The following is a 25,864-nucleotide window of genomic DNA, read 5'->3' as shown; positions in this document are numbered from 1 at the left end:
GTTACTGGATGTGAAATGTGATATGTGTATTATGGGGTTGTGGAAAAGGAGAGCAGTTTCTGACCAGAGCTTCTGCTGACTGTACGCATGTGAAGGGCTACAGAGTGTATTTGTTTTTTCGCTTAGCTGGCGATAGAGTATTGATCTGTATCTGCACACTCCAGAAGCAAACGTCCAGCACTGCAGGCATGCTTTATCTTCTAAATGCAAAAAAAAAAAGTCTTCTCGTTTCATGAAAGGCAGAAGCCAGTCTGTTGGGATGTTCGTCTGTGAAGAAACCAGTGCAGATGTATAAGCCTTCTCCTTAATGGTGAAGGAACTTTGACTGTTCCAGTGGTTCTAGCTGTGTAGCTTCTGCTAATAGCACAGTCATGGCTTTCCCACATGAATGTAGTGGCTGTTCGCTAACTCTTAACAGGCTGCTAACTCGTGCACTTATTTTGCACATGCTTTTATTTCAGATTCATAGCAACATTTCTAGGACTTTAGAGGAATGTTTCTAGTAATGCTTTTCTAAAATGTACACCGAGGCACAACACTGTTACTGTACGTCTTATCTGTTCATGTCTGCTTGCCATAGCAATACTGCACAACACTACATTTCTTTAATTAGCCTCGGCTGCATGATGTAAATGCACTCGCTTATTGAAGAAAATATGACTTGACAAAGGTTTTAAATAGTAGCAAGTATAACTGGTTTTCGAAGGGTGAAGTCCTGGATAATAAATAAATACATTTTACAGACTACCCAACAGCGATTTGAGTAGGACCCAACAATATCAAAGTGAAATTCGATATTGTTGTGACATTGTGTACAAAATAAGCAAAAACAGAATACGATGATTTGCAAATCCTTTTCAACCTATATTCAATTGAATACATTAGTTTTATTAGTTTTTGCAAATATTCATTCATTTTAAAATTGAACGTGTTGCAGGCATCAAATTCAAAATGAGTGAATATTTGCAAAAAACAATAAAGTTTATCTGTTTGAACATTAAATATCTTGTTTCTGTAGTGAGTTTTTTATTTATACATTTTATATAAGTTAAAAAGGATTTGCAAATCATCGTATGTATTCTGTTGTTATTAATGTTTTACACAACGTAGCAACATCATTGGATTTGGGGTTGTATATTACATGTCTGTCACAACTATGTCTCGAATGTTTTAACACACAGGAACCTCAAAGTTTGGCACTTAACAGTTGTATGGTACTGCATTACTGATTCTTTAGATATTTCATCTGCTTATCAGATAAAACATTAAAGAAGCTTTACATTACAGTAAATTGACTCTCCCCTTTAGCTCTTTAGGCCCTGCATTTCCCAATTCTCCCCTGTCCTCCCATTTTCCTCTATTATAAATTAAGCTTCGAAGGTAGAAGGACAAACACAACAGGGGATAATAGGCAACCCTGCTGCCAATGTTCCTACCAGTGTTCATCATATTCCTCCCCTCCCAGTGTTAGTGAACACTGGTGTAAATCTAATGCCTCTGTATTAGCTCTACTCAGTCAGAGCTGCTTCTTAAAGGTTTACAATGTTTTGTGGTTATTATGAAAAGTTACAAATAAACAGATAAATGTATTTCTTGTCTACATTATGTTCACATCCACACAATGCCTTTGTTATAATAACCTACAGTAATGTAAATATCTGTAAGATGCATGATGAATGATGGGCTACTGTTTGTGGATTGCAGGGTAATGCAGAGTTTCATGAAGGGGATCATTTATCGTTTGTTTACTGTTTGATAAAGATGATTAAAAGCTTCAGGATTGACTCCTGTGGGCGTAAATGCTGCTTCTGTATGTACTGTACTGTACACAAAACCTAACCACAATATTGTAATGTTACGTTACAATGGCAACAAGCATCTGGTAAGCTGTTTTAGCTGAAAGTCACAACTTTTAATATCAGAAATTAGAAATTAGTGCAAGCAAAGACAAGAAAAACACTAGACATTTGACATGTAAACATTTTGTACATTACAATTTAGTTTGTGCATGTAAAAATGTAATTTTTATCATTGTAAATACTATAGTTCAGTTTTCACCCATAGAAAAGCTATTTAAATATGTAATAAGTTAAATATCACTTTGATAATTACTTTTTCTTTCAAAATTTTAGTGAGTTTTACTCTTACTAGTAAAATTCAAAACTAATTTAACATTAGAGTTTAATTTTTACATGTCAGAATATATAGATATTTGTATTGTTACAAAATTCTGATATTAAGAGACTGTAAAAAAGAAGAAGCTAAAACAACTTACCAAATGAGTCTTACACAACACAATGGAAGCACCAAATACCATAAATATATGAACATTTGTTTTCTCTATATTCTTCATAGCTATGGTTAATTAGAGCTGAGTCTTCTATTAAAATTCGGGAGGTTCATTTAAATTAATACGCTTTATTGAGATAAATCTGTAAATCTGTGGTTGGCATTTGCTTTACTCTGTCTACTTTTGGGTATGTATGATAACTATGTACTATATACACCTTTCTTTTTTATCACATTACTGTACAGGATGCTTGTATACAGATAAAGCATGTGTTTTAAACTTTTCTAATCAGTATATGTATCTATATGTGAAATATATATAAAATATATACATGAAATATGGAATAAACCTCATATAGATAAAAGCATGTAATCGGTTTGGATATAGTCTGTATAGTAAACCTGTATGTTGGGACACACTTGAAAAAAACACAAGACTGTCTAAAGTCAAGGGGAAAACTGCAGTGCTTTTTCGTGCCTTTTCTATGTATGTAATCTCGACAATCCTAAGGAGCTTGTGTACAACCAAAACAACATTAAAGTGGTTGAGGAAGTGGATATATTGTGTGTTTTCTTCTTTCATTCTACAGTACAGATTGATGGCATTAAAGGATTAGGTAAAAATAATTATTGTACATTTTGGGGATATTAACTTAACTTCTTGGGGTATAAATTTGTCATTAGATAGGTCTTGAAAGTTTTCACACTTGTTGAAAGGCAAGGCAAGGCAAGTTTATTTATATAGCACCTTCCATACACCATGGTCATTCAAAGTGCTTTACAAAATAGAAAATACAAAGAGAAGTCAAATTACAACTACATGTAACAATAAAAATGGAAATAAAAGAATAGATTAAGAATGAAGCATGGATACAACATGTTTAAAACAAAGATAAGTCAAATTAAAAACATGAAAAAGAGTAATTGTAATTTAATAAAATAGTTTAAGAACAATGTTAAAACAAAAAAAAAGAAAAGTAATCTCTATGATGCATTTATTCTTTTTTCCGGCTAATGATCTGTTTCTCTTCCCTTAAACCACATGTTGTGGGTTCAGATCAACAGCTTCCAAATGCAATGCCACACCTGAAATCAAGTCTAGACTTTTTACCTGCTTAACTGATGATGGATTAACAAGGGAATAGCCAATGGAGACTATTAAATCGCTTTTAAAAAAATTGTTTCAATTAATTTTTGAGCACCTGAAATGAGGAAGCTTTGTAGATAGATGGTTGCAATTCCTAAATGGTTTATAGAATATTTTTCTTCAACCCCTCGAATTAAATCTGAAAGTCTTAGTTATATCTCATTATATCTCATAGTGTGATGGCATGCAGACCCAAATCCTGAAGATTGTATGACTCTCCAAATATTTATGGACCTAACTGTATATTGCTTTTTCCAACAAATGTTGTCACAAAGCAGCTTTAGAGAGATGCAGGTCCAAGCCTCTTGAGTAAGCACTACAGTAAGAAAAAAAACTCCCTTAAATTAAAGGGGTAAAACCTTGGGAGGACTTAGTAAGCGGAACCCATCCTCCTCTGGTCGACCCAGACAGCACAATGACATAAAATAACAAGCACAAATAAATAGCATAACACCGGTTCTTTTTCCTCTTTTACTGTTTAATAGGGGAAGAAAGCCTGCCTTAATGTCCTTTAATTGTTCAGAAAATCCAAAACAACCAAAAAAGTGCTTTCACTCTTAAAATGAACCAGACCAAGGTTCCGTTGATCAGGACCATACCCACCTTCTCTGGTTAGACCATTTTTTTATAGTCAAGTAAAAATAGCTTTCATTTTTTTTTTTTTTTTGTATTATGCATTCATGAAGTATTGTAAGTTAAAACTAATACACCAAAATATTTGGCACTGCCGTACTCTGCACCAGCAGTGCTTCGATTTATATCCTATAATGAACTCTGACAAAGGACTAGTGTTGGTCTGAAGTGTATTACTGTCCTGTACGTCATCAATAACAAGACAATATGGAAATGAACGTCAGTGAATGCATTATAATATTAATAATTCACGCAAAAGCCTGTTTGGTGAGCTGAAACCGCCTCTATACTTGTGGAATTTACAAGAGCATTTTGAGCTTGTGGAAGCTTTTAAGGGCTTTAAATAGGCCTGGCTGTCCTACACTCACTTCTCACCAGTTTTATCCCCTCTCTCTATAGAAACATTGAGCCTGTACTCATTACTATTCCCTCTCAATCTTACTTTCTCTAAAAGGAGGATGGGTTCCTTTTGAACTCTGGGTTCCCTTCAAGGTTTCCTCCTCTCACTCTCGAGGGAGCTTTTTTCCTGACGCTGTCGCTATTATCTCACTCAAAAGAGTTCAAACACAATTTGATGTAAAGTTGCTCTGAATTGAATTTCAAAACACTGCCAAAAGAAGCCTAGGGGATTTTCATATAAAGTTAAAAGGGACTCTGGTTCATTTTCATCCTTGGTGCAGTTTGTTTCATGTTTAAATACAGTAATAAATACAACTTAATCTGACCTCAATCCAACCGAAATATAAATTGTGCTCCTTATGTGTGATCTAAACAGCTGTTCAGGTGCAGTTTAACTTGATTTATTGACCAGATTTCTTGTTCCCACACCAGACAGGTCTGACCAATAAGTAAAGACAATGGTTTGTTGTGCCACATTTTGTTGCAATTGCAATTTTCCAAACCAAATAAAGAGAGATATGTCTCCATTCTAACAAACTTGTTAACTGATAAAACACTCTAAAAGACATATATTTTCTTATCACTGTGTGTTTTAGGCATCAGTCCCATGTGAGCCTCTACTCTCTCCGACTGACTACCGGACCAAAGCCCCATTCTCAGAGAAAGAGATGTTTCACATCCTTCCCAAGCTGCAGGCCAAGCGTGCTGACTTTCTCACAGTCATGTTGACAGGGAGTCTTCATCAGCGTCGTGCCTTTATTGCGACTCCACCAGACACTCATGATGAAGGACCAAGGGATGATGACGTGACCAAGAGTGAATCTGACAGTGGGGCCAGTGAGAAGAGCACAGAACGAAGCCAGGATGGAGCTCCTTCCACTTTACTGGCTGATGATACTCAGAAAGGACCCAAAGAACCTGGTTCAGTGGCTGATGTCGACCCTGATCAAGAGGATATCTCCAAAACACTTGTTCTGTTCTCTCCGGGAGATATGAGGAAGTCTCCAAACTCTGGGGAGATGGCTGAGACGTACCAGGCAGCAGTCACAACTGAAGCTTCCCAGACCGAGAAAGCTGTTGAGAAAGCTGCTGTTGATGATCAGCCTCTGGAGAAAAGACAAGCAATACCCTCAGAAGAACCTACAGAAAGCCACTATAAAACATCTGATCAGGGGGTACCAATTTTGTTCAAGCAGAAGTATAACCCACCAGTTGCCTTACCAGTTGCAACTGCTTCTGCTGCATCTCCTCCGTTCACCAAAGTGGAGCGTACATTTATCCACATTGCTGAGACAACACATCTAAATGTTATGTCTTCCAATGGTCAGCAGATCCAAGAGGGTGTCTTTGAGGTATCAACCGCTGGGGAAGAAATAGCATGTGAAGGTGAACCCCAGAAGAATAGGAACAGGGTCATCACTCCCTCAGAACCAGAGGGACCAGCAGGCAACCAATCTGAAATCTCCTCTCAGACTCCTACAGAGGAACCTCAAGTACTGACTGTCCTTGCTGGGACAGTAACCAGCCAGATTTGCACGACAGAAGAAGTACCTGTCCCTCCTGATGTTGTAGAAACACCTGAGCCCATCCAGAGAGACCCATCAATCAAAGACAGACAGGACGCTTTACCACAGCAGCCCAAAGACAAGGCCCAGCCAGGAACATCAGAAGATGATACAGAGACAAAAGTTGGAAAACATTCCATGACTCCCCGGACAAGGAGCAGGAGTCGCATTCCCATCCTAGTGTCAGAGGAGGAAACTGGTGTAGAACAGTCACTTTCCTCTCGGGAAAGGATGTGGAAAAAGACCAAGCAGCAGAACCTGGCCAGGTTGGTTGTTGAGAGGCAGAGACAGGGTCGCTGGATGAGGCTAAACTCTAGGAACTCTTCTTCGCTGTCCTCTGGGGATGAGCCCAGGAGAGCCTCAGAGACTCTGTCAACCACTGGCTCAGAGGAGGATACCCACCAGTCAGATGACTCCCTCAACAAAATCAAAAAGGAAGCGGGGGAGCAAAGCCGAGATGGTTGGCGCAGCAGGATCCCTCGACCTGTTACCCCAGTCAGGAGACCTTCTCCTACTCTATTAGCAGTTGTTCCTTCCCCATTAACCTTGCCAGGAACTAGCACAGCAAAACCTGTGCAAACTGCTAGCAATGGGTGGGTCACTTTATATTCCTAAGGTTCTAGTGGTGTTTGACTTGATTTAGGCCCAATACCATTTCACCTTTTGCCTCTCCCACTTAGCCCTTAGGGTTACATGACTATCTACACTGTGTTATTTTAAAATGTTTTTATAATTTATCTATTGTAAATTGAAAATGTATCAGTTTGTTTAAGGCTTGTCCCAATCCTTAAAGTTATTATTTAAACATTGGGACAGAGTAACAAGGGGAAGGGTACCAAGAGGTAGGGATACAAATAAGAAATGGAATTAAGACTCAGTTTCAGTTTTGTCTAAGGGTGAGATAATAATTATAAGGACTTTAATTTTAAGCTTAGGGATATTAAAAAGCAATCAAGTCTATTTGGCAGTCAGTGCAATTTTGATAAATTATTCATAATAAATGGTATATTAATCATAAATGAATAGTACAGTTTTAAAAAAATATTGGCCTGTTAGGCTTCTTGCAGGGGAGTGATTCCCATCTTGGAGAATAAACATTGTGCATTAGATCCATTCTTTAACTCCTTAGCGCTGCCACTATGACTGGGACTTAGCTTAGTGCTGCCAATATGACTGGGAGATCGCCAGTTCGAATCCTGTTCATGTAGCTTGCCATCAGCTACCGGAGCCCTGTGAGAGCACAATTGGCCATGCTTTCTCTAGGGGGGTAGATGGCGCTCTCTCCCCACATCACTCCAATTGGTGATCAGCACATGGCATCTGTGTGCTGATGTATCGGAACTGTGAGTCGCTGTGCTTTCCTCGGAGGAGGCATAAGCTCTAGTGATAGAGGGGGGTCCTAATGAGTGGGTTGGGTAATTGGCCTTGTAAATTCGGGAGAAAATGGGATAAAAAAAAAAACTAACAGTCATAGATCAATCAACAAGCTTATTACTCACTTTGCCATATTTATTTTGTAATGTTTAATTCCCTTCATTTCAGGCCAAAGGTGCTGCAGACAGGAACAAGAGTCACTACCGGTCCTCACGGCAGATCTAAATCCACCCTCTCCCACTCCACCCAGCCTGGCGGGAGTCCTCGCATGCCACTGCGCTGCATTTTTACCACTTCCCGCCGCAGCTTAAGCACCAACCAATGCACTTTCACGTCTGCCCGGACCACCAGCCCTTCGCCCCAGCGTCCATCACTCCGGACCACGGCAATTGAGCCGCGTAGAGTCCAGCTTGCCGTCTGCGCCGCTCCGCAGCTTTCTGTGCGGTCCAGGACTACTATGGCCTCACAGGAGCACCCTGTTCCACAGAGCAGGAACCGAACCAAAGCCCCAGCCTCTGCTAAAACCACCACAAAGGTGAAAAAAAGCACAACTGATGTTACACCCACAGCCAGATAATACACTCTGACTTCCTGTTCTTTCAGACCAATTTGCTTCTGACTTTGAAAGACTCGGGAAGGTGTTGCCTCAACAAAAAAAAATAAATAAATAAATAAAACAACAATCAGGAAAACAATCCCTTCATTAATCTATAACTGAGCTTCCATGTTTAAGAATGGCTTGCTTCACATTGTAAATGTTAACTGAACCAAAACACCGTTTTACTTTTGTGTGTAAAATGCAATGTATTTCTTTTGTACATTATCGTACCAGATGGGACTTCAAACGCGAGCTTCCAGTAACCTAGAGTTTATGTCCTGTAAAGCAACATGGTGCTATCTGCTGTGTTTGTAATTTTGTGCATATTTATTTGGTCTTGAGAAAAAAAAAAAAGATTGTTAGATATGATGAACAACGTCGCTGTCAGAACAAATAGGTTGCTTATAAATACCTTTGTAGGCCAAGACACTAATTCCATTTGCAAATCAATGGGGGCATGATTTACATTTTGCGCAAGATGATTTTGGTACGTTAGATTGTCGCCACAATATTTGATACAGATTTTATATTAATTTAAAATCCAGTGATAAGTGAAGAAAAAAGTTCCACTGGCCAAAATCTCCTGATAAAAAACTCTTGAAGATGTCTGTTAAGATGACATATCAGAGAAATAAAGAGAATTCCTGTTAATGTAGTGTTATGTACTACTGTAGAATCTAGCTCCCCCTGATGTTGTTGTGCTCTCTTAAGGGCAAACCTTCAATGGAATCAGTGTAAAGATTTTACTCCAGCCATTTTTAAGATTTTCTACTGGTCCATTTTAAGAGCAGCCAGTGCTTTTTAATTATTTCACATATAAAACTTCCCTAAATACAGATACATGGTTTTGTTCTGACAGCGACGATATCCAGCTTCTGCCAGACTGTAATCAATCTAAAATCATAAAAGGATGATTTTCTAACTGGAGAATATAAAACTGCTGTCTCAAAAGATAACGTGACAATCTCTTTACTGAACGGCAGCTTTCTTCTGTCAGACACTCTTGTCACACTTGTGGTTTCCTCCTCACTTGTTTCCACAGCAGAAAACTGAGGTGCTGTTCAGAAAACAGATGTACGTTATGCTACATTGTGCTGCTAGTCTGTTACACTCGTTTATTAAGAGGAGAGAGGGGTAGAGAGATAGAGAACTGTGAGATATTAGTCTGATCAGTTACACACCAGTAATCCTCACATCTAAATGCTGCATTTCACGCAGTGCTGTCTCACTCTCATTAGAGTGACAGTGCTGTCTCACACTCATGAAAGTTACAGTGCTGTCTTGCATTCATTAAAACGATAGCGCTGTCTCTTTCTCATTAAAGGGATAGTTTGAGAAATCTCATTAGTTTGAGACACGTTTGGTGTTGAACTGGAAGCTTAGCTTATACCCAACGAGTTAGCACTGGTGCTATGAAGCTAATGCAGCTAACAAGTAATAGAAGCGTATTGCCCACCCATTAGCACAAGAGCCAAAAGGCTAATACAGCTAACAATTGATATAAGCTTACGTTAAGCATTTATATGTTAATTATCTACAAATCAAGCTTTTTTACACTCTTCTGAACTTCTGAACTGCTACACTCTGATTGGCCACCACAATTAAATGACACAGACAAGCTTTACTCTGATCCGGCTACGACACATTCAATCGCCATTTGAGGTGTGATTAAAAGACTCACCATTAACGTCATGTTTACATGTTTATTTGTGGCTTTTATTAGCGTTAATCAGTTGTAGGCTACATTAGCCTCATAGCTCCAGAGTTTATCGGTGAAGTATACAGTTCAATAACTTGCTAGCTACATTAGCTTTGCAGCTCAAGTTTAAAACGAAAGAAACTAACAGCTAGAGGGTACACTGGGTTTGTTGGGTACACTGGGAGTTGTTTGGTCAAACTATCGCTTTAAAGTGATGTATTTTAGTATATACTCATAATAATTCAGTATAAACATACTGTGAAGTATCATTAGCTTTATTTATTCAAGACATTTGTATGTTAGCATAGCATTTTGATATCTGCTGAAACAGCACAGGTTCCGTGGCTGAAGGAACATTCCGGCATGAATTGCCCTGTTTGTATCTCCTGTGTTAATGGACACAGCTTGTTTGTCTACAGTATTTCTCTTTATAGATTTCTTTATTTTTATCTGAAAGAAGAAAAAGAAAGTCATTTTCATTCCTGTTAAGCTAAGGAGATATCATTATGACGACTCATAAGCCCAACCAGTGCATATTATGTTTACTGGTGAGATGTGGAGTGTGTTCACTGCAACAATGAAGCATGAAATGAAGTTTTATTCTAGTGCAATGAGTGTGTATGGTATTTAGTGTGTGTGTGTGGTGTGAAGGATTGAATAATTATGTACACTAAGTGTAGACACAGGGTTTCCTTGATGAGAGCTTTGAAATAGTGTACACGGCAAAAAGTACAAAAGTAGCAATTCAGAAAGCTACTTAAGTATTGAGTAATATTTAGAACTGCATTGGAAATAATGAATAGAAATTCACTCAAACACAAATAAAGAGTATTAAGCATAATTGTGTCTAAAATGGAACTAAGGATAAGGTCCTCATTAATATACTTCAATAAACCTATATTAAGTAATAGCATTTGCAGACATTAGCGTTTGCTATGATACTAGCATCACCATGTTTTACAGATATGGTTTTGAATACTTTACAGTGCCCCTGAGGTTTTTTATTTTTATTACACTAGTGCATCCATCGCTGATATCTCACATTTTGTGTAAAATAAATGGTTCATCTAACAGCATGATGACAAATAAACACTCAAGTTCACACTATACAAAAAACAGGATAAAATGTTTCATTATCTCTGTCCACCAATAAAGGGTCCTGCCAACCACAAAACAACAATCACAGTTGCAGCAGTTTAATGGTAAAACACAACTGCATGAAGCCTCCTATGAAGTTCTCAAAATGGTTACACAGTTGATGTTTGCACATTTTGACCATGACCATCACCTTAAAACAGTCCTGGACCAATATATTTTGAACACATATTTTCTAAATCTGTTATCGCTTAGTTAAATTTCTCTATTTCATTGCTTCACCTCCTGTATAAAACTAATCTAGGCCTCCATATTTATTAAGTGCCACCTGGTAGAGGAACGTCCTTCAAACCAGAATTTGTTAAAAGGCTTTTAGTAAAAAAAGTCTCCACACTCTCTTGGTGATTGTGCCATCAACCTCATAGCAAGAGCCATTGCCCCAGGACCTAATGTGTAACCACTGTCACCAGCAGAAATCAAAGCCATTGATGAGTATGTTGGTTAGGTTCTAAAACAGGGTTTCATTTAAAAACTTTTACCTCTAAAATATTTTCTGGGTATTTTGAGAAGAAGTTTAAAACCATCAACTTTAGACAGACTTTCAGATCCATTCAGGTTGCAGATACATGGTTTAGGCACATTTGGCCATCCAGTGGACATTGTTTTACATGGGTCTCAGTTCACTTCTAGGGTGCGAAAAACCATTATGGGCAGACTGAAAGCCAATTTATGCTTTAGCATCAAATATACACCATAGCTTATGCCTTACTTTACAATATAGGCTACCAGAAATTCAGAAACCCCAGAAAAGTAACTACACATTGTAGCAAAACAGACAGCAACAACTATGATTGGTCCACTGAGCATCAAATTCCCTCCTTAACAAACTGCAAAGTGATGCAGACACACCAGTGCACAAGTGTAAACGTTAACAATGGCAAAGGCCACCAGCCCAGGGTATGCCACCAGCATTGACTAAGAATAGACTGCCTCACTCCGAGCTATAGCCAGCAATCTATTGAACAATAAAGTACAGTGGACTAACCAGGAGTTTGGGCAGTTTATTCAGAGATACTGTTAAAAACCAACATCACTACTGGACCTGTTTGCTCCCTTATGCCCAAAACCCTATATGTTACCCCTCCATTAAAGCGTGCTTGACTTTCCACACGAGGTCAAGGGAGGTTGCCACCGTGTATGAGTGATTCCTGAATGCGTAGATCAGGCTTAGGAACATCAAAATGTCCAAGCTGTTGCATTGCAGTGCCAGACAATCTACCAACTAACAGTGAGGATCTTTACGAAAAGACCTCAAGTTTCACCTCACTCAGATGAACTCCCTTTTAAAAAGAACAAATCCATTCATGTACAACTTGCAATTGTCTTCCACTTACTATGTTTCACATCATAAGCAGGGGTTCTCTGGTCCCTTTGCTATGAGGTGGTCCCCTCTGATTCTACTCTTTCCCTATTTAACATTGCAGTTGCACCTTCCATTAGATTCTATGTGGAGAATGAGTGGTCTTTTGGAAAAAACGTTTTGGACCTTTTTGGTACAGTGTCAGGTCTCAGCCAGTAGCATTCTTATCCTGACCACCCAGAACCATAACCAAGGGGCTGTACCCTGGGTAGGTGGTGCCTACTATTCACTGTCCCATCCCTTTTGGCTATTTCTCTTACACCTGATGCTCAACAGCTCTACCTTTCAAAACCAAGGTTGTCCAATCTATTTAACAAAGGCCCTGCTATGGGTTTTCATTCCACCCAAACAGAAGCATGTCATCAGTTTACAGTGAAAATCTGCAGCCACACCGGTTCTTTGTGGATAATTTTAAACTTTCTGTTCGCTCTGCCAGTTGTTTGTGGTTCCTGACCACTGAGATGTTCCTCTCTCTCGCTGCTTTATGCTTTTTGACCACAACTGGTTTGTTTTGGACCTTGTTTCTTCGCCTTACCTGTTGCCTGCCTGCCAGTGTTTTCTGACCTTGGACCGTTGGACTGTTATTGCTTGTGTATTCTGAATTAAACTATGTCCAGAATCTTCGCTGTTACGTCACAATTTGTGAGTATGTGTGTGTGTGTGTTCTAAGTAAACTGCAGAGAGACTTGTATTAAATGGAACAGCCTGTACCTCTCTTGCAGCTTTACAGGTTTGAACAGCGAGTTCAAAGAACGGTAGATATTGAACATTATTTGTAGACGTGTGCCAATTTTAATTTAAAGTAGATCTTCATTAATTCACTATGAAGATGATTTGCATGTAATGAACATGTGATTTTGACAGCCTAGTATAAACTCCAGTCTTACTTTTAATACAGTGTTGTTAAAAGTGACCAAGTGTAAAGTTCAGCAGCTTTATAATCTGAGTTCTAATCCATTACTGTAAAGCCTAATGTAGAAACAATGGGTCTCTCTCTCTCTCTTTCTTTCTCTCTCTCTCTCTCTCTCTCTCTCTCACACACACACACATAACAGTGGTGTGTGTGTGTGTGTGACTGCAGATAATGTTATGAAATGCATCGAATAGCAGTATGAGCTTCATCATTTATAACACTGTCGTTTTACTCACTGTACAGACCAGCCTCACAAACTCAGAGAAAAAGAGAGAGGGAGTGTGTGAGAGAGAAGAAGAGAGGGTGAAGCAAGAAGAGGAAGAGAAAGAGTGTAAGAGAAAATAGCTGTAAAAGAGAGAAGGAGAGAGAGAAGCAGCGAGATAAGTTTGCATGTTTTTGTGCTGCAATGCGTTTTGAGGAAGTTCTAGACGAGGTTGGTGGGTTCCACAGGTTCCAGTTTGTTATTCTGCACATTCTGAGTATCCCGAGGGTCATTCTGCCCCTCAACTTCCTCCTGCACAACTTCATCTCTGCTGTTCCGCCACACCACTGCGCCCTGCCTCACCTGGATGACAGGTATGCTGACCACACGCCGCAACCCCAGCTCCTTCCCCACGACCCAGACGGTGCCCTCAGCTCATGCAGGCAGTTCCCTGAGCTGGAGAACTTCAACTCCAGTGGAACCGGTTCTAATGGATCAGTGCCCTGTCAGTATGGCTGGACCTACGACCGAAGGATCTTCAACTCCACCACCGCCACAGAGGTCAGACACATCAAACACAAAAACAGACACATCAAACAAGCTGAGCTTTAAACAGAAAACTAGGCTGAACTTTATGATATTAGATGGGATCTCACTGCTTGGTGTTCTCAGGGTGTTTGATTAGATCAGGTTGTTTGGATCAGGGCATGCAATCAGTTCAGAGTGTTTAATGTTCTCAAAATGTTTGATCAGTTCATGGTGTTTGATTATTTAAAGGTGTTTTGATGAGTTCATAGTGTTTGATTATTTAAGGGAGTTTGGAGCAGGGTGTTTTGATCAGTTCATGGTGTTTGATTATTTAAGGGTGTTTTGATCAGGGTGTTTTGATCAGTTCATGGTGTTTGATTAGTTCAGGGTGTTTGGTTACATGTTTAATCAGTACAGGATAATTGATTAGTTCAGAGTATTTTGAAAAAGTTCCAGAGTTGGTATAATATCACGAGAGTCTTGAGAGTCGAGCTGCAATCGAGTTGCAGTCTCGTCATCTGTATCGTTCAGTTTAAGGTGGTTAAGATTGAAAGTTTTAGTCAGTCGGGTTCGCGTACTGGCATTCCTATAAAATCAACGGTGTTTAATATTATCGTAAGTCTTGAGACTTTGCTCATGCAAGCAGTGACTTGAACAATGTCAATAGCCAACAGCCAATAGGAGCACTACAGAAAGCCGCAAGGGAAGAATATTTTACGGTTTGCGGTTAATATGACTTATATGTACAGTATTTTAAACACAGGTAAACACTTTAATGTCATCATATTTAAAGTTATTTTATTTTGCACTACTTTGTCTTATTGTGCAGTGTTATTTTTATTACAAACAAGTTTAATAAATACACATCTTGAAACAATAATGTTCTTTATTGCATTAATTCAATCTAAAACAAAGGGAAATGTACAGCAGTGAAACTGCGATTCTTTGCTATAGAACACAAAATTTATTCGATTAAAAATATCAAGGACTAACAGTGTGGCAGAAAATAAACTGTTGATAAAAGTTGTAAATCTGAATCACAGTATTGATATACACGTTATCTGTAATTTAATATTTAATATGTATTGAATTCGGTGTGTTTGGTTAAATCAGGGAGTTTGATAAGGTTAGGAAGTTTGATTAGTTCAGGGCATTTTGTTAGTTCAGGAAGTTTGATTAGTTCAATGAGTTTGGTTAAATCAGGGAGTTTGATTAGCTCAGGGAGTTTGATTAGCTCAGGGAGTTGGATTAGTTCACGGTGTTTGTATCAGGGAGTTTAATTATCTTAGGGAGTTGGATTAGTTCAGGGTGTTTGTATCAGGGAGATAATTAGTTTAGGGAGTTTAATTAGTTCAAGGAGTTTGTATCAGGAAGTTTGATTAGTTCAGGGTGTTGGATTAGTTTAGGGTGTTTGAATGAATCAGGGTGTTTTCCTTTCCGTTTGTCTGCAGTGGGATTTGGTGTGTGACAGTAAACACCTGAACCAGGCCCTGGCCACCTTTTTCTTCATGGGTGTGATGATGGGAGCAGTGCTGTTTGGTTACCTGGCCGACAGGTAGAGTGTAATTTTTTTACTTTATATATTATTTTATATACCCTGCCCCAATATATTTGTATATTTATAGAAATCTAGATGGAATGTGAATCTTTTTCTTTGGTTGGTAGGAATCAGAATATTACTCCAGCTGCAATCCTAAAGTTTCATTGTCATTCCTGCATGTGATTCTCAGTGTGAGGAGAGCATGTGATGTTCTGTTTGTGTGTGTGCGTCTGCCTGCATCTGAGTGTATTTGGGAGGGGGGTGATATGACACGTGGAGAGATTACACACCCCCAACCATGAATAACAACACTCTCTACTGCTCCTCTAATACCTTGTGTAATATCTTACACAAACAGGAATAAACTCACTCATTAGCTACAATAACCGTGTAGCTCCAGTGCTAATTGTTGGGGTATACACTTTCCTGTACATATTAGCTACATTAGCCTTGTAGCTCCAGTGAAAAAACTGGAGTGTACTTTTCCTTTACTTGTTAGCTACATTTTCCTTGTAGCTCCAGTGCTAATTGTTGGGGTATATGCTTCCTTTATATTTTAGAGACATTAGCCTTGTAGCTCCTGTACTAATTTGTGGGGTATACGCTTCCAATTCTTGTTAGCTACAATAGCTTCGTAGCTCCAGTGCTAATTGTTGGGGTACAAGTTTCATGTATTTGTTAGCTATTTTGGCCTTGTAGCTCCAGTGCTAACTGTTGGGGTATAGACTTCCTATACTGGTTAGCTACATTTTCCTTGCATCTCCAGTACTCATTTGTGGGGTATACGCTTCCATTACTTGTTAGCTACATTAGTCTTGTAGCTCCAGTGCTAATTAGTCGGGTACATACGCTTTTGTTCTGTATTAGCTACATAAGCCTTGTAGCTCCAGTGCTAAAAGTTAGGGTATACACTTCCTTTACTTGTTAGCTACATTATCCTTGTAGCTCCAGTGTTAATTGTTGGAATATATTCTTCCTGTTTGCATTAGCATTATTAGCCTTGTAGATCCAGTAGTAATTTGTGGTGTATATGCTTCCAATACTTGTTAGCTACATTAATCTTGTAGCTCCAGTGCTAATTAGTGGGGTATACACACTTTTTTCCAGTATTAGCGACATTAGCCTTGTGACTCCAGTACTAATCATTGTGGTATACGTTCACTAATCGTATTTGCTACGTTAGCACTGTAGCTCCAGTGCTAATTATTGGGGTATACCTCATACTACCGTATTTTACTCCTCTTTCCCGCCGTCTTCCCGTATTAGTATTTTCCCGTAAATTTCCCGTATTATATTAAGATAAAAAAAAACATATATATTATTGAGGAGACAGGGCACTGACTGCTCTGTGTCTCTTAACCAATCGTGGAGCCGGTTCAAGGAGAAAGTCCCGCCTTTCAGGAGAAACAGCCAATCAGCTTGCAAAGGAGGGTCAGTGTGGGGAAGCCCCCCCGTCGCGGTGAGTTCAGGCAGCTAGTAGGAGCTGCTGATGTTAAAACATATCTGGATATACAGCGATTTTTCTAAAAGAAAGGTAACGGTAGGCTAATCATGCAAAACTGTGATGAGATTTTTCTGATAGCTGCTTAAAAATACTCGTCTCCAAAATAAAACACACAGATTAAACCTTTTAAAATAAAAAAATTCAGCTTGTGACTCGGTTTAACTAGAAATGTGGAGAGGACCGACATTAACTGAACTGAACAGGGGTGGAGTGATCAAAAGAAAGAAGTATTAATTAAAAATTATTAATTGTGTAGGCCACTTAGGACTAATTTTTACTGATGGAATATATCTGGTCCATGTCCTTTTAGTAAAAGCTCATAATGCTATTTTTAGGTCACCAACAGTCATTTTGCAGAATTTGTGCACCCTTTGTTCAATTTTAAATCCATTAAATAAATAAAAAATATATCATATAAAAGAGTGCATTTATGCCAAAAAAAGACATGAAATCTTAACTTTTTAAAAAAATATATAGAAAAGGGTTTTTAATTTGGCTGTATTAAAAGAATGACATATGTAGGAATGTCCACAACATTTCAGATTCTGATAATCTAATTGTAGTGTGTAAGTGGTTCTCATCACGTTATTTTAGATTTTTTGTAAAACTGTCTTAAAATGTAAGGGATACTGAACCTTCCTTGGGCTGGTGGGGTGGCTTTAAGCGTACATAGGAAAATATCCCTTATTTTTAAATCTAAAACTTGACAGGTATGGTATACCTTTCCTTTATTGTTAGCGATATTATTATTGTGGCACCAGTGATACTATGGGGGGATATATGTTGTCATCACTTATTAACTTCATTAACCCTCATAGCTGCATACTGGGACGTATTTGTGTTTGTTTGCAGGTTCGGTCGTAAGCCAATGTTGTTGGTGTCATTTGTGAGCAGTTGTGTTTTGGGTGTGGCCATAGCATTCTCCTCCTCCTTCCTGATGTTCGCCATCTGCAGAACGCTGAGCGGAGTCGCACTGACGGGGATGAGCATCACCACTCTCGCCCTGAGTATTATATGCTCTGTAACACACATACCCTTCCATAACACAACCCCCTCTGTAACACACACACACATACATACGCCCTCCACAACACTTACATACACCCATGACATGTACACCTCTGCCATAACACAACCTCCTCTGTAACACACACCTAACTCCATATAACACACATTATATAATAATAATAATAAAAATAATAATAATAATAATAATAATAATAATAAATAAATATATAATAAATAAAGGTTTTTGGTCCTTTTGTGAAGCTCTCACTCGACTCAACGGGCCTTCAGATGGTCAGGGAAAACTCAATTAAATCAAGATTTGGTGGAATAAAACTGGTTTTTAATCACAGTTTTCAGGTATCTTGGCATGTTCTCCTCCACCAGTCTTACACCCTGCTTTTGGATAACTTCAAAACGTCAAGCAGTTCAGCTTGGTTTGATGGCCTGTGATCATCCATGTTCCTCTTGATTATATTCCAGAGGTTTTTAAGTGGTCTTTTATTTTTACTTTTATATATGTAAAGTTGTTATTTAACAACCAGAGGTGCCTACTCTTTAACTTACAAACACACACCCTCTATAAAAATTGATTATAGAAATACGGAACATAGAAAAAAACTCTGTGTGTGTCTCTGTGTGTGTAGGTATTGAGTGGACGGGTATAAAGCACCGGACATTCAGTGGGACGATCCTGAGTCTGGGATGGAGTGTGGGCAACATGCTGCTCGCCCTCCTCGCCTACCTCCTCAGAGACTGGAGACACCTCATGCTGGCAGTGACCGCACCCTGCATACTCGCCATCGCCACCTGGTGGTGAGATATATAATACAACATAAATCTCTATCTCCACCTGGTGGTGAGATATATAATACAGAACAGAGCTCTATCACCACCTGGTGGTGAGATACAATACAACACAGTGCTCTATCTCCACCTGGTGGTGAGATATAATACAGAACAGAGCTCTATCTCCACCTGGTGGTGAGATATATAATACAGAACAGAGCTCTATCACCACCTGGTGGTGAGTTATATAACACAGAACAGAGCTCTATCTCCACCTGGTGGTGAGATATAATACAACACAGAGCTCTATCGCCACCTGGTGGTGAGATACAATACAACACAGTGCTCTATCTCCACCTGGTGGTGAGATATAATACAACACAGAGCTCTATCTCCACCTGGTGGTGAGATATAATACAGCACAGAGCTCTATCGCCACCTGGTGGTGAGATATAATACAGCACAGAGCTCTATCGCCACCTGGTGGTGAGATATAATACAGAACAGAGCTCTATCTCCACCTGGTGGTGAGATATATAATACAGAACAGAGCTCTATCACCACCTGGTGGTGAGATACAATACAACACAGTGCTCTATCTCCACCTGGTGGTGAGATATAATACAGAACAGAGCTCTATCTCCACCTGGTGGTGAGATATATAATACAGAACAGAGCTCTATCACCACCTGGTGGTGAGATACAATACAACACAGTGCTCTATCTCCACCTGGTGGTGAGATATAATACAACACAGAGCTCTATCGCCACCTGGTGGTGAGATACAATACAACACAGTGCTCTATCTCCACCTGGTGGTGAGATATAATACAACACAGAGCTCTATCTCCACCTGGTGGTGAGATATAATACAGCACAGAGCTCTATCGCCACCTGGTGGTGAGATATAATACAGCACAGAGCTCTATCGCCACCTGGTGGTGAGTTACTATACAGAACAGAGCTCTATCTCCACCTGGTGGTGAGATATATAATACAACACAAAGCTCTATCTCCACCTGGTGGTGAGTTATATAATACAGCACAGAGCTCTATCTCCACCTGGTGGTGAGATATATTACAACACAGAGCTCTATCTCCACCTGGTGGTGATTTATATTACAACACAGAGCTCTATCTCCACCTGGTGGTGATTTATATTACAACACAGAGCTCTATCTCCACCTGGTGGTGAGTTATATAATACAGCACAGAGCTCTATCTCCACCTGGTGGTGAGATATAATACAGCACAGAGCTCTATCGCCATCTGGTGGTGAGATATATAATACAGCACAGAGCTCTATCGCCACCTGGTGGTGAGTTATATAATACAGCACAGAGCTCTATCTCCACCTGGTGGTGAGTTATATAATACAGCACAGAGCTCTATCTCCACCTGGTGGTGAGATATATTACAACACAGAGCTCTATCTCCACCTGGTGGTGATTTATATTACAACACAGAGCTCTATCTCCACCTGGTGGTGAGATATAATACAGCACAAAGCTCTATCTCCACCTGGTGGTGAGTTATTTAATACAGCACAGAGCTCTATCTCCACCTGGTGGTGAGATATAATACAGCACAGAGTTCTATCGCCACCTGGTGGTGAGTTATATAACACAGAACAGAGCTCTATCGCCACCTGGTGGTGAAATATAATACAAAACATATATCTATCCCCACCTAGAGGTCAGTTTTGAAACAGAGTAGATACTTCAGGGGAAAAAAATCTTACCCCAGGCTGTTGGAGATATGATCTATGTAAAGTTTACCATAATCAATTTAATACCAAAAGCTGTTATATACTAGAAACTGTAAAATAAATCTGTGCACCTGCCTAGGTGGGTTCCTGAGTCAGCCAGGTGGCTGCTTGTGAATGGGAGAGTGGAGGAGGCTCAGCGGGTCCTGCAGCAGTGCGCCAAGATGAACGGCAAGACTTCTAAGCTGGACAAAGAGGTAGCAGGTCTAACACATGCTAAAAGAGCAATCCAACACAAAACAAGGTTGGGTGTGGGGGAGTGGTGTTTTGATAACTGTTTTAAATTGTATTAAACTGATTGTTGTCTGTATTTGCTGGCAGACATTGCTCAAAGTCACCATAAATGAGGAGCCAAGTAAAGATCACTCCTACCTTGACCTGGTGAAGACGCCCAAACTAAGAAAGATTTCCCTCTGCTCAGGAATTGTCTGGTACATTTATACCTCAGGCATTATTATCACCCATTTATTTTCTAACTACTACTGGTATATAGAGCATTATAGCGTGCCCCCTATTACTGTCTGTCAGAATGAGAGTGTGGATCATATAAACATTATAGAGCATTAGAGAGTTTTCTGTAGTGTATTAGAGTCTGTCTGAATGAGTGTGTGGATTATATAAACATTATAGAGTCCCCTATGCTTCCTGTAATCTATTTTAGTTGGTTGCAATAAGTGTGTACATTATATAAATAATATATACACTTTATAGAACATCTTCTAGTATATTACAATCTGTCAGAATGAGGCTGTAGTTCATATGAACATTACACTATATCAAAGAGTGTCCCCATACACTTCTTGTAGCTTAATACAGTCTGTCAGAATGGTGTAAGTGTTTATTATTTGAGTGTATCTGTTTCCTCATTGGTCAGGTTTGCTGTTGCGTTCACATATTACGGCATCAGTTTCAACATCAGCGGTTTTGGCCTGAATGCCTACCTCACACAGTTCATCTATGGCGCCATTGAAGTTCCCGCCAAAGTGGGCACATACTTCCTGCTGGACCGTATTGGCCGGCGAAATGGTCAGGCGTGGTCACTGATCCTGTGTGGGATGTTGATCGGGGCCAACACTGCCATACCAAGCGGTACTCTTCTCTGCTCACCCATATGATAAAAAGAAACAGAGCGTGGTGTAAAGCTTTTTTCCATGCCGTGTGTATGTGTGTGTGTGTTTGTAGGCTATTCTGGTGTGCGGACAGGTGTCGCTGTATGCGGGAAGGGATTTTCTGAAGCTGCGTTCACCATCGCCTTCCTTTACACTGCAGAGCTATTCCCTACTGTAATCCGGTACAAACACATACACACACACACACACAGAGGGAGAGAGAGGTTATAATGCAATATATAGTATACCAAAGTACCAAACACCAAACCAAATTACAGCACCATAAAGACCACCTCTAATGCCTTAGCAGCCACACACTGTAGACACACCCTTCAATCACCTTAAGTAGCATATAAAATGCTTAGCAACACCTTAACAACCACTGTTCACAACATGGCAACTGCCTAGTCACACCTTAGCAACCATATGAAATACTTTAGATGCCTTCTAGCAAATCCAAGGCAACCACCAGGGATATTATAGGAAACCACTTAACAGCACTCCGGGACCTACCTAAAATACCAGTACCAGCAACAATCTGGAAATGTCATAGTACCTACCAACCTAAAACAACTTACTAAAATACCAGAGCAACCATCTAGACCTATGTTAACAATACTGGAAGTATCTCATGTTGCACAGTACTTGTAAAATGTGTTTATGTGTTTCAGACAGTGTGGTTTGGGCTACACCTCCTTCATGGGTCGTCTGGGTGGCTCCTTGGCCCCATTGCTCATAATGCTGGATGATGTATGGATCTCCGCCCCCAGTCTGGTGTTCTCTATCGCCGCTGTTATTAGCGGGTGCGTAGCATTCCTGCTGCCTGAAACACTCCGGGTTCGACTCCCCGAAACCATCCAGGATGTGGAGGAAGGAAGGTGGGTTTAAATTCATGCACACACGCACATCACGCAATAAATAATACAGAGTAACTAGCGTGTGTCCTTTTGTTGTCTCCAAGTGTCCCTTTTTCCATCATTTCGGGTATCTCCAAATGATCTTTTGGGCATCTCCATGTGTCCATTTGGGGATCTTCAAGTATTCCTTTGGGCATCTCCATGTACTCCCCTCTTCCATTTAAGGATTTCCAAGTTTCCTGTTAAGGATCTCCACGTGTCCCTTTAGGATTCGACTTAAGATTTTGGTGTCTCCAAGTGTCCATTGGATGTTACAAATGTGCTATTGGGCATCTCCAAGTGTAATTTTGGATTACAAGTGTCTTTTTGGGGCATTCCATGTGTAAAACTTTCTGTGCGAGTGCTCACACTAAAATCTTAACATACATAGAAAAAGACATACATGTAACTACTGGTACTTCTTAGGTGTTGATTATTTATTTATATATTTATATTTTTTATATTAATGTGATTAATGGATCTGGACCCTGTCACCTTGATCTGTTCAGGGTGATGTAGGGTCAGCACACTCTTATAGCAGTAACTTTTAAAAAATACATTGAATACATTTGGTGGATGGTTTGCAACCCTAGCAGAGTAATTCATAACATCAACCAAGTTATCCCCGGACTGCCTTAACAACCTTTAATATTATAGACAACACAACCATTTACACACACACTGAAAAAAAACAAGTGTGATTAATCTTGAATAATCACACAATATTGTTTATATTCATCTGACTATTTTTAATCAAACCTGTTTAATTAGTGTTATGAGAGTGTTCACTGGTGTGTGCTGTGTATGTTCTCCTTCAGACACACAATGGCAGAGGTGGAGATGAGCGAGATGAACCCAAACCTTCTAGTGTCCAGAGAGGAGGAAAATTAACCCATCTGTAAAATAATAGGATGTGATGCTGTTTCTGTGGGGCTACAGTGAAGAATTCCAAAGCTCACGTTTCATCTTATCCATATAACCCCCTTTTTGGAATTATTCTGGAGTTTCTGAAGTGCAGTTACAGACCACCTAGCAATAACTAGGCGGTCACCTCTAGCCCAAAAGCAACCACATAACAACAATGATATAATATAGCATATCAACCACTTAACAGCACTACAGAGAGACCAGCTTCAGTGGAAGCATAGCTACATAGTTTAGACATACCCTTGCAATCACTTTAAACAGCATATGAACCACGTAGCTGACCTTAAAACCATTTTTATACAACATGGAGGTGTATAAAAAACCAAACTAAAAACACTAAACTAAAATAAATGCAAAAATAAAAGTATTGAATTGTTTTTTCTTGGTGTGGACATTGAAAGGTTAATAGCCCAGTCCTCTAGGCAGTGAGCCCCCACTGCCCGCAACGATACCAAGCTAACAACACCCTACAAACCACCTCCATTACCATAGCAACCACACATTGTAGACATCCCCTTGTAAGCATCACTCAGCAACACCTAAGCAACCACCTAGACCCCATTGCACTAGGGTTACCAAAGATACCAAACATCTGGCTGCGCCTGCACTTAAACAGCTTCCCCACTCCAGAGTTTTGATGCCTGGTTATTTTTTAACTCAACAGAAGCTCATGCTGTTCCAGGTCAGGCCAAGTTTACAGCAGGTTTAATATATTCATTAACCAAGGGGTAGTTTACATGTTTACAGTGCACAAACAGACTGACTGATTCAGACTGACTGATTTACGGTGATTAAAAGGCTGTTTATCTGGTGCTCTTACTGAAAACTTTTTTGATAATATTTGTAGTATTTTACCATTACCTGCAGTCACACTCTGACTAATCTGTAAGTTTATTAACAATGAATTCTGTGCTTATTTTTATCTGTTTTATATTGGATACCAGCATACATCTCTGTGAGTGACTTGTGTGGAATGATTTTCATCCGTGAATTAATAAATAAAAAATAAACATAAACTGATTCAAAAACCTAAGCCGTCAGTTTGTGATCTAATTTTCGGTTATCTCTGGTTAAAATGAGCACATCAATAATTATATTAATCATGATAACATTATTAATATTATTATTTACAATTAAAATGAACATCTTCAATATAAACTAATTCTTCATTATTATGACAGAAATCCCAAGTCTCCCAGAAGGTTTTTGGGAAGCCTTCTCTTTTTACCCAAAAAAGAGGGTAAGAGAGGGAGAGAAAGGTGCTCCCCTTCTGTGCATATTCATGAAGCACATGCAAAACAGAGAGGGTTCTGATTGACATGTTCTCTGCAAAGAGTCAGCCAATCAGTGATAAGTGTAGGCAGGCAGTGTTTTATTTCCCCTCCTGGATGGGATTTAGTGAGTGAGAGAAGGAGCATCATGGATCCCATCAAAATCAATTTCAACTCTGACTACTCTAAAGTTTTTTTTCCCATTTTTCCCCAATTTACATGGCCAATTAGCCACCCCACTCATTAGGACTCCCCCAGTCACTTGTAATGCCCCAACTCCTCTGACATATGTGAAGTCAGCCACTGCCTCTTTTCGAACTGCTGCTGTTGCAGCATTGCACAGTAGCATCACAGCGTGCTCGGAGGAAAGCGCAGCGACTCTGTTCTAATACATCAGCTTACAGACATCTTGTGCTGATTAACATCACCCTTTGGAGTGATGAGGGGAGAGAGCGCCATCTACCCACCCAGAGAGAGCAAGGCCAATTGTGTTCTCTCATGGCTCCAGTAGCCAATGGCAAGCTGGGCTCCGGTAGCCGATGGCAAGCTACATGAACAGGATTCGATCTGGTGATCTCCTGATCATAGTGACAGCGCTTAGCTCTCTGGACCACTTGGAGCCCCTCGCTGCACAGTTTGTAATAGTGATTTTAGCATTGCCCACGGGGGAGTTAATGATTGCAAAAGGCATGTTGAATTGAGTTAACATAAATATATATATAAATATAAACCTGGAAACTAAAGGAATGTATCGAAAGACCTGTGCCAACATTTTTGGTTAGGGTTAGATGTGGTCTGGTGGGGTTATTGGTAAAGAACTTTCTGACCTGAAAAAAAGGTACACAGGTTCACCTGTGTAATAATCATTGTGTCTAATCAGCATACCTGTCAAGTCTCCCGTTTTGGCCGGGAAACTACCGTATTTTACTCCTCTTTCCCGCCGTCCTCCCGTATTAGTATTTTCCCGTAAATTTCCCGTATTATATTACATTTAAAACAATGTAGGCCACAGGCGACAGGGCACTGACCGTGTCTCCTAACCAATCATGGTGCCGGTTCAAGGAGAAAGTCCCGCCTTTCAGGAGAAACAGCCAATCAGCTTGCTAGTGTTGCAGAGCGCAGTTTAGTGTGGGGAAGTCCCGCCCCTTCCTTTGAAGCGAGTTCAGGCAGCAGAGTCGGAGCAGCTGATGTTAAAA

General features: G+C 39.7%; 2 protein-coding genes across 4 annotated transcripts in view; both read left to right on the top strand.

The window, feature by feature from the left end:
- Positions 1-12,839, top strand: part of ttbk1a (tau tubulin kinase 1a) — a 47,565-nt gene extending 34,726 nt beyond the window's left edge. For all 3 annotated transcript variants that reach the window (XM_049471163.1, XM_049471164.1, XM_049471165.1), the window contains 2 exons: positions 5,065-6,626; positions 7,576-12,839. In XM_049471163.1, coding sequence (XP_049327120.1) covers positions 5,065-6,626; positions 7,576-7,984 — 1,971 coding nt within the window. In that variant the 3' untranslated portion in view covers positions 7,985-12,839. The remainder of the gene's footprint in view (positions 1-5,064; positions 6,627-7,575) is intronic.
- Positions 12,840-12,991: 152 nt separating this feature from the next.
- On the top strand, positions 12,992-24,425 carry slc22a7a (solute carrier family 22 member 7a). Its single transcript, XM_049471166.1, has 10 exons — positions 12,992-13,895; positions 15,314-15,417; positions 17,759-17,913; positions 18,559-18,727; positions 20,548-20,662; positions 20,787-20,896; positions 21,340-21,554; positions 21,648-21,756; positions 22,246-22,452; positions 23,289-24,425. The coding sequence occupies exons 1-10, from the start codon at positions 13,539-13,541 to the stop codon at positions 23,359-23,361; spliced, it is 1,614 nt and encodes a 537-aa protein (XP_049327123.1). The 5' UTR covers positions 12,992-13,538; the 3' UTR covers positions 23,362-24,425.
- Positions 24,426-25,864: the final 1,439 nt, after the last annotated feature.

This window comes from Astyanax mexicanus, chromosome 23 (genome assembly GCF_023375975.1).
Source record: "Astyanax mexicanus isolate ESR-SI-001 chromosome 23, AstMex3_surface, whole genome shotgun sequence".
Classification (NCBI taxonomy): domain Eukaryota; kingdom Metazoa; phylum Chordata; class Actinopteri; order Characiformes; family Acestrorhamphidae; genus Astyanax; species Astyanax mexicanus.
Note: the sequence above shows the minus strand (reverse complement) of the source record. Positions and strands in the feature narration are given on the sequence as shown.

Bases quoted from the DNA above. Each gene is read 5' to 3' on its own strand.
- slc22a7a (XM_049471166.1), top strand. From the start codon at position 13,539: ATGCGTTTTGAGGAAGTTCTAGACGAGGTTGGTGGGTTCCACAGGTTC. The intron at 17,914-18,558 runs GTATTATATGCT...CTGTGTGTGTAG, and splicing joins CATCACCACTCTCGCCCTGA to GTATTGAGTGGACGGGTATA. The intron at 20,897-21,339 runs GTACATTTATAC...CTCATTGGTCAG, and splicing joins CTCTGCTCAGGAATTGTCTG to GTTTGCTGTTGCGTTCACAT.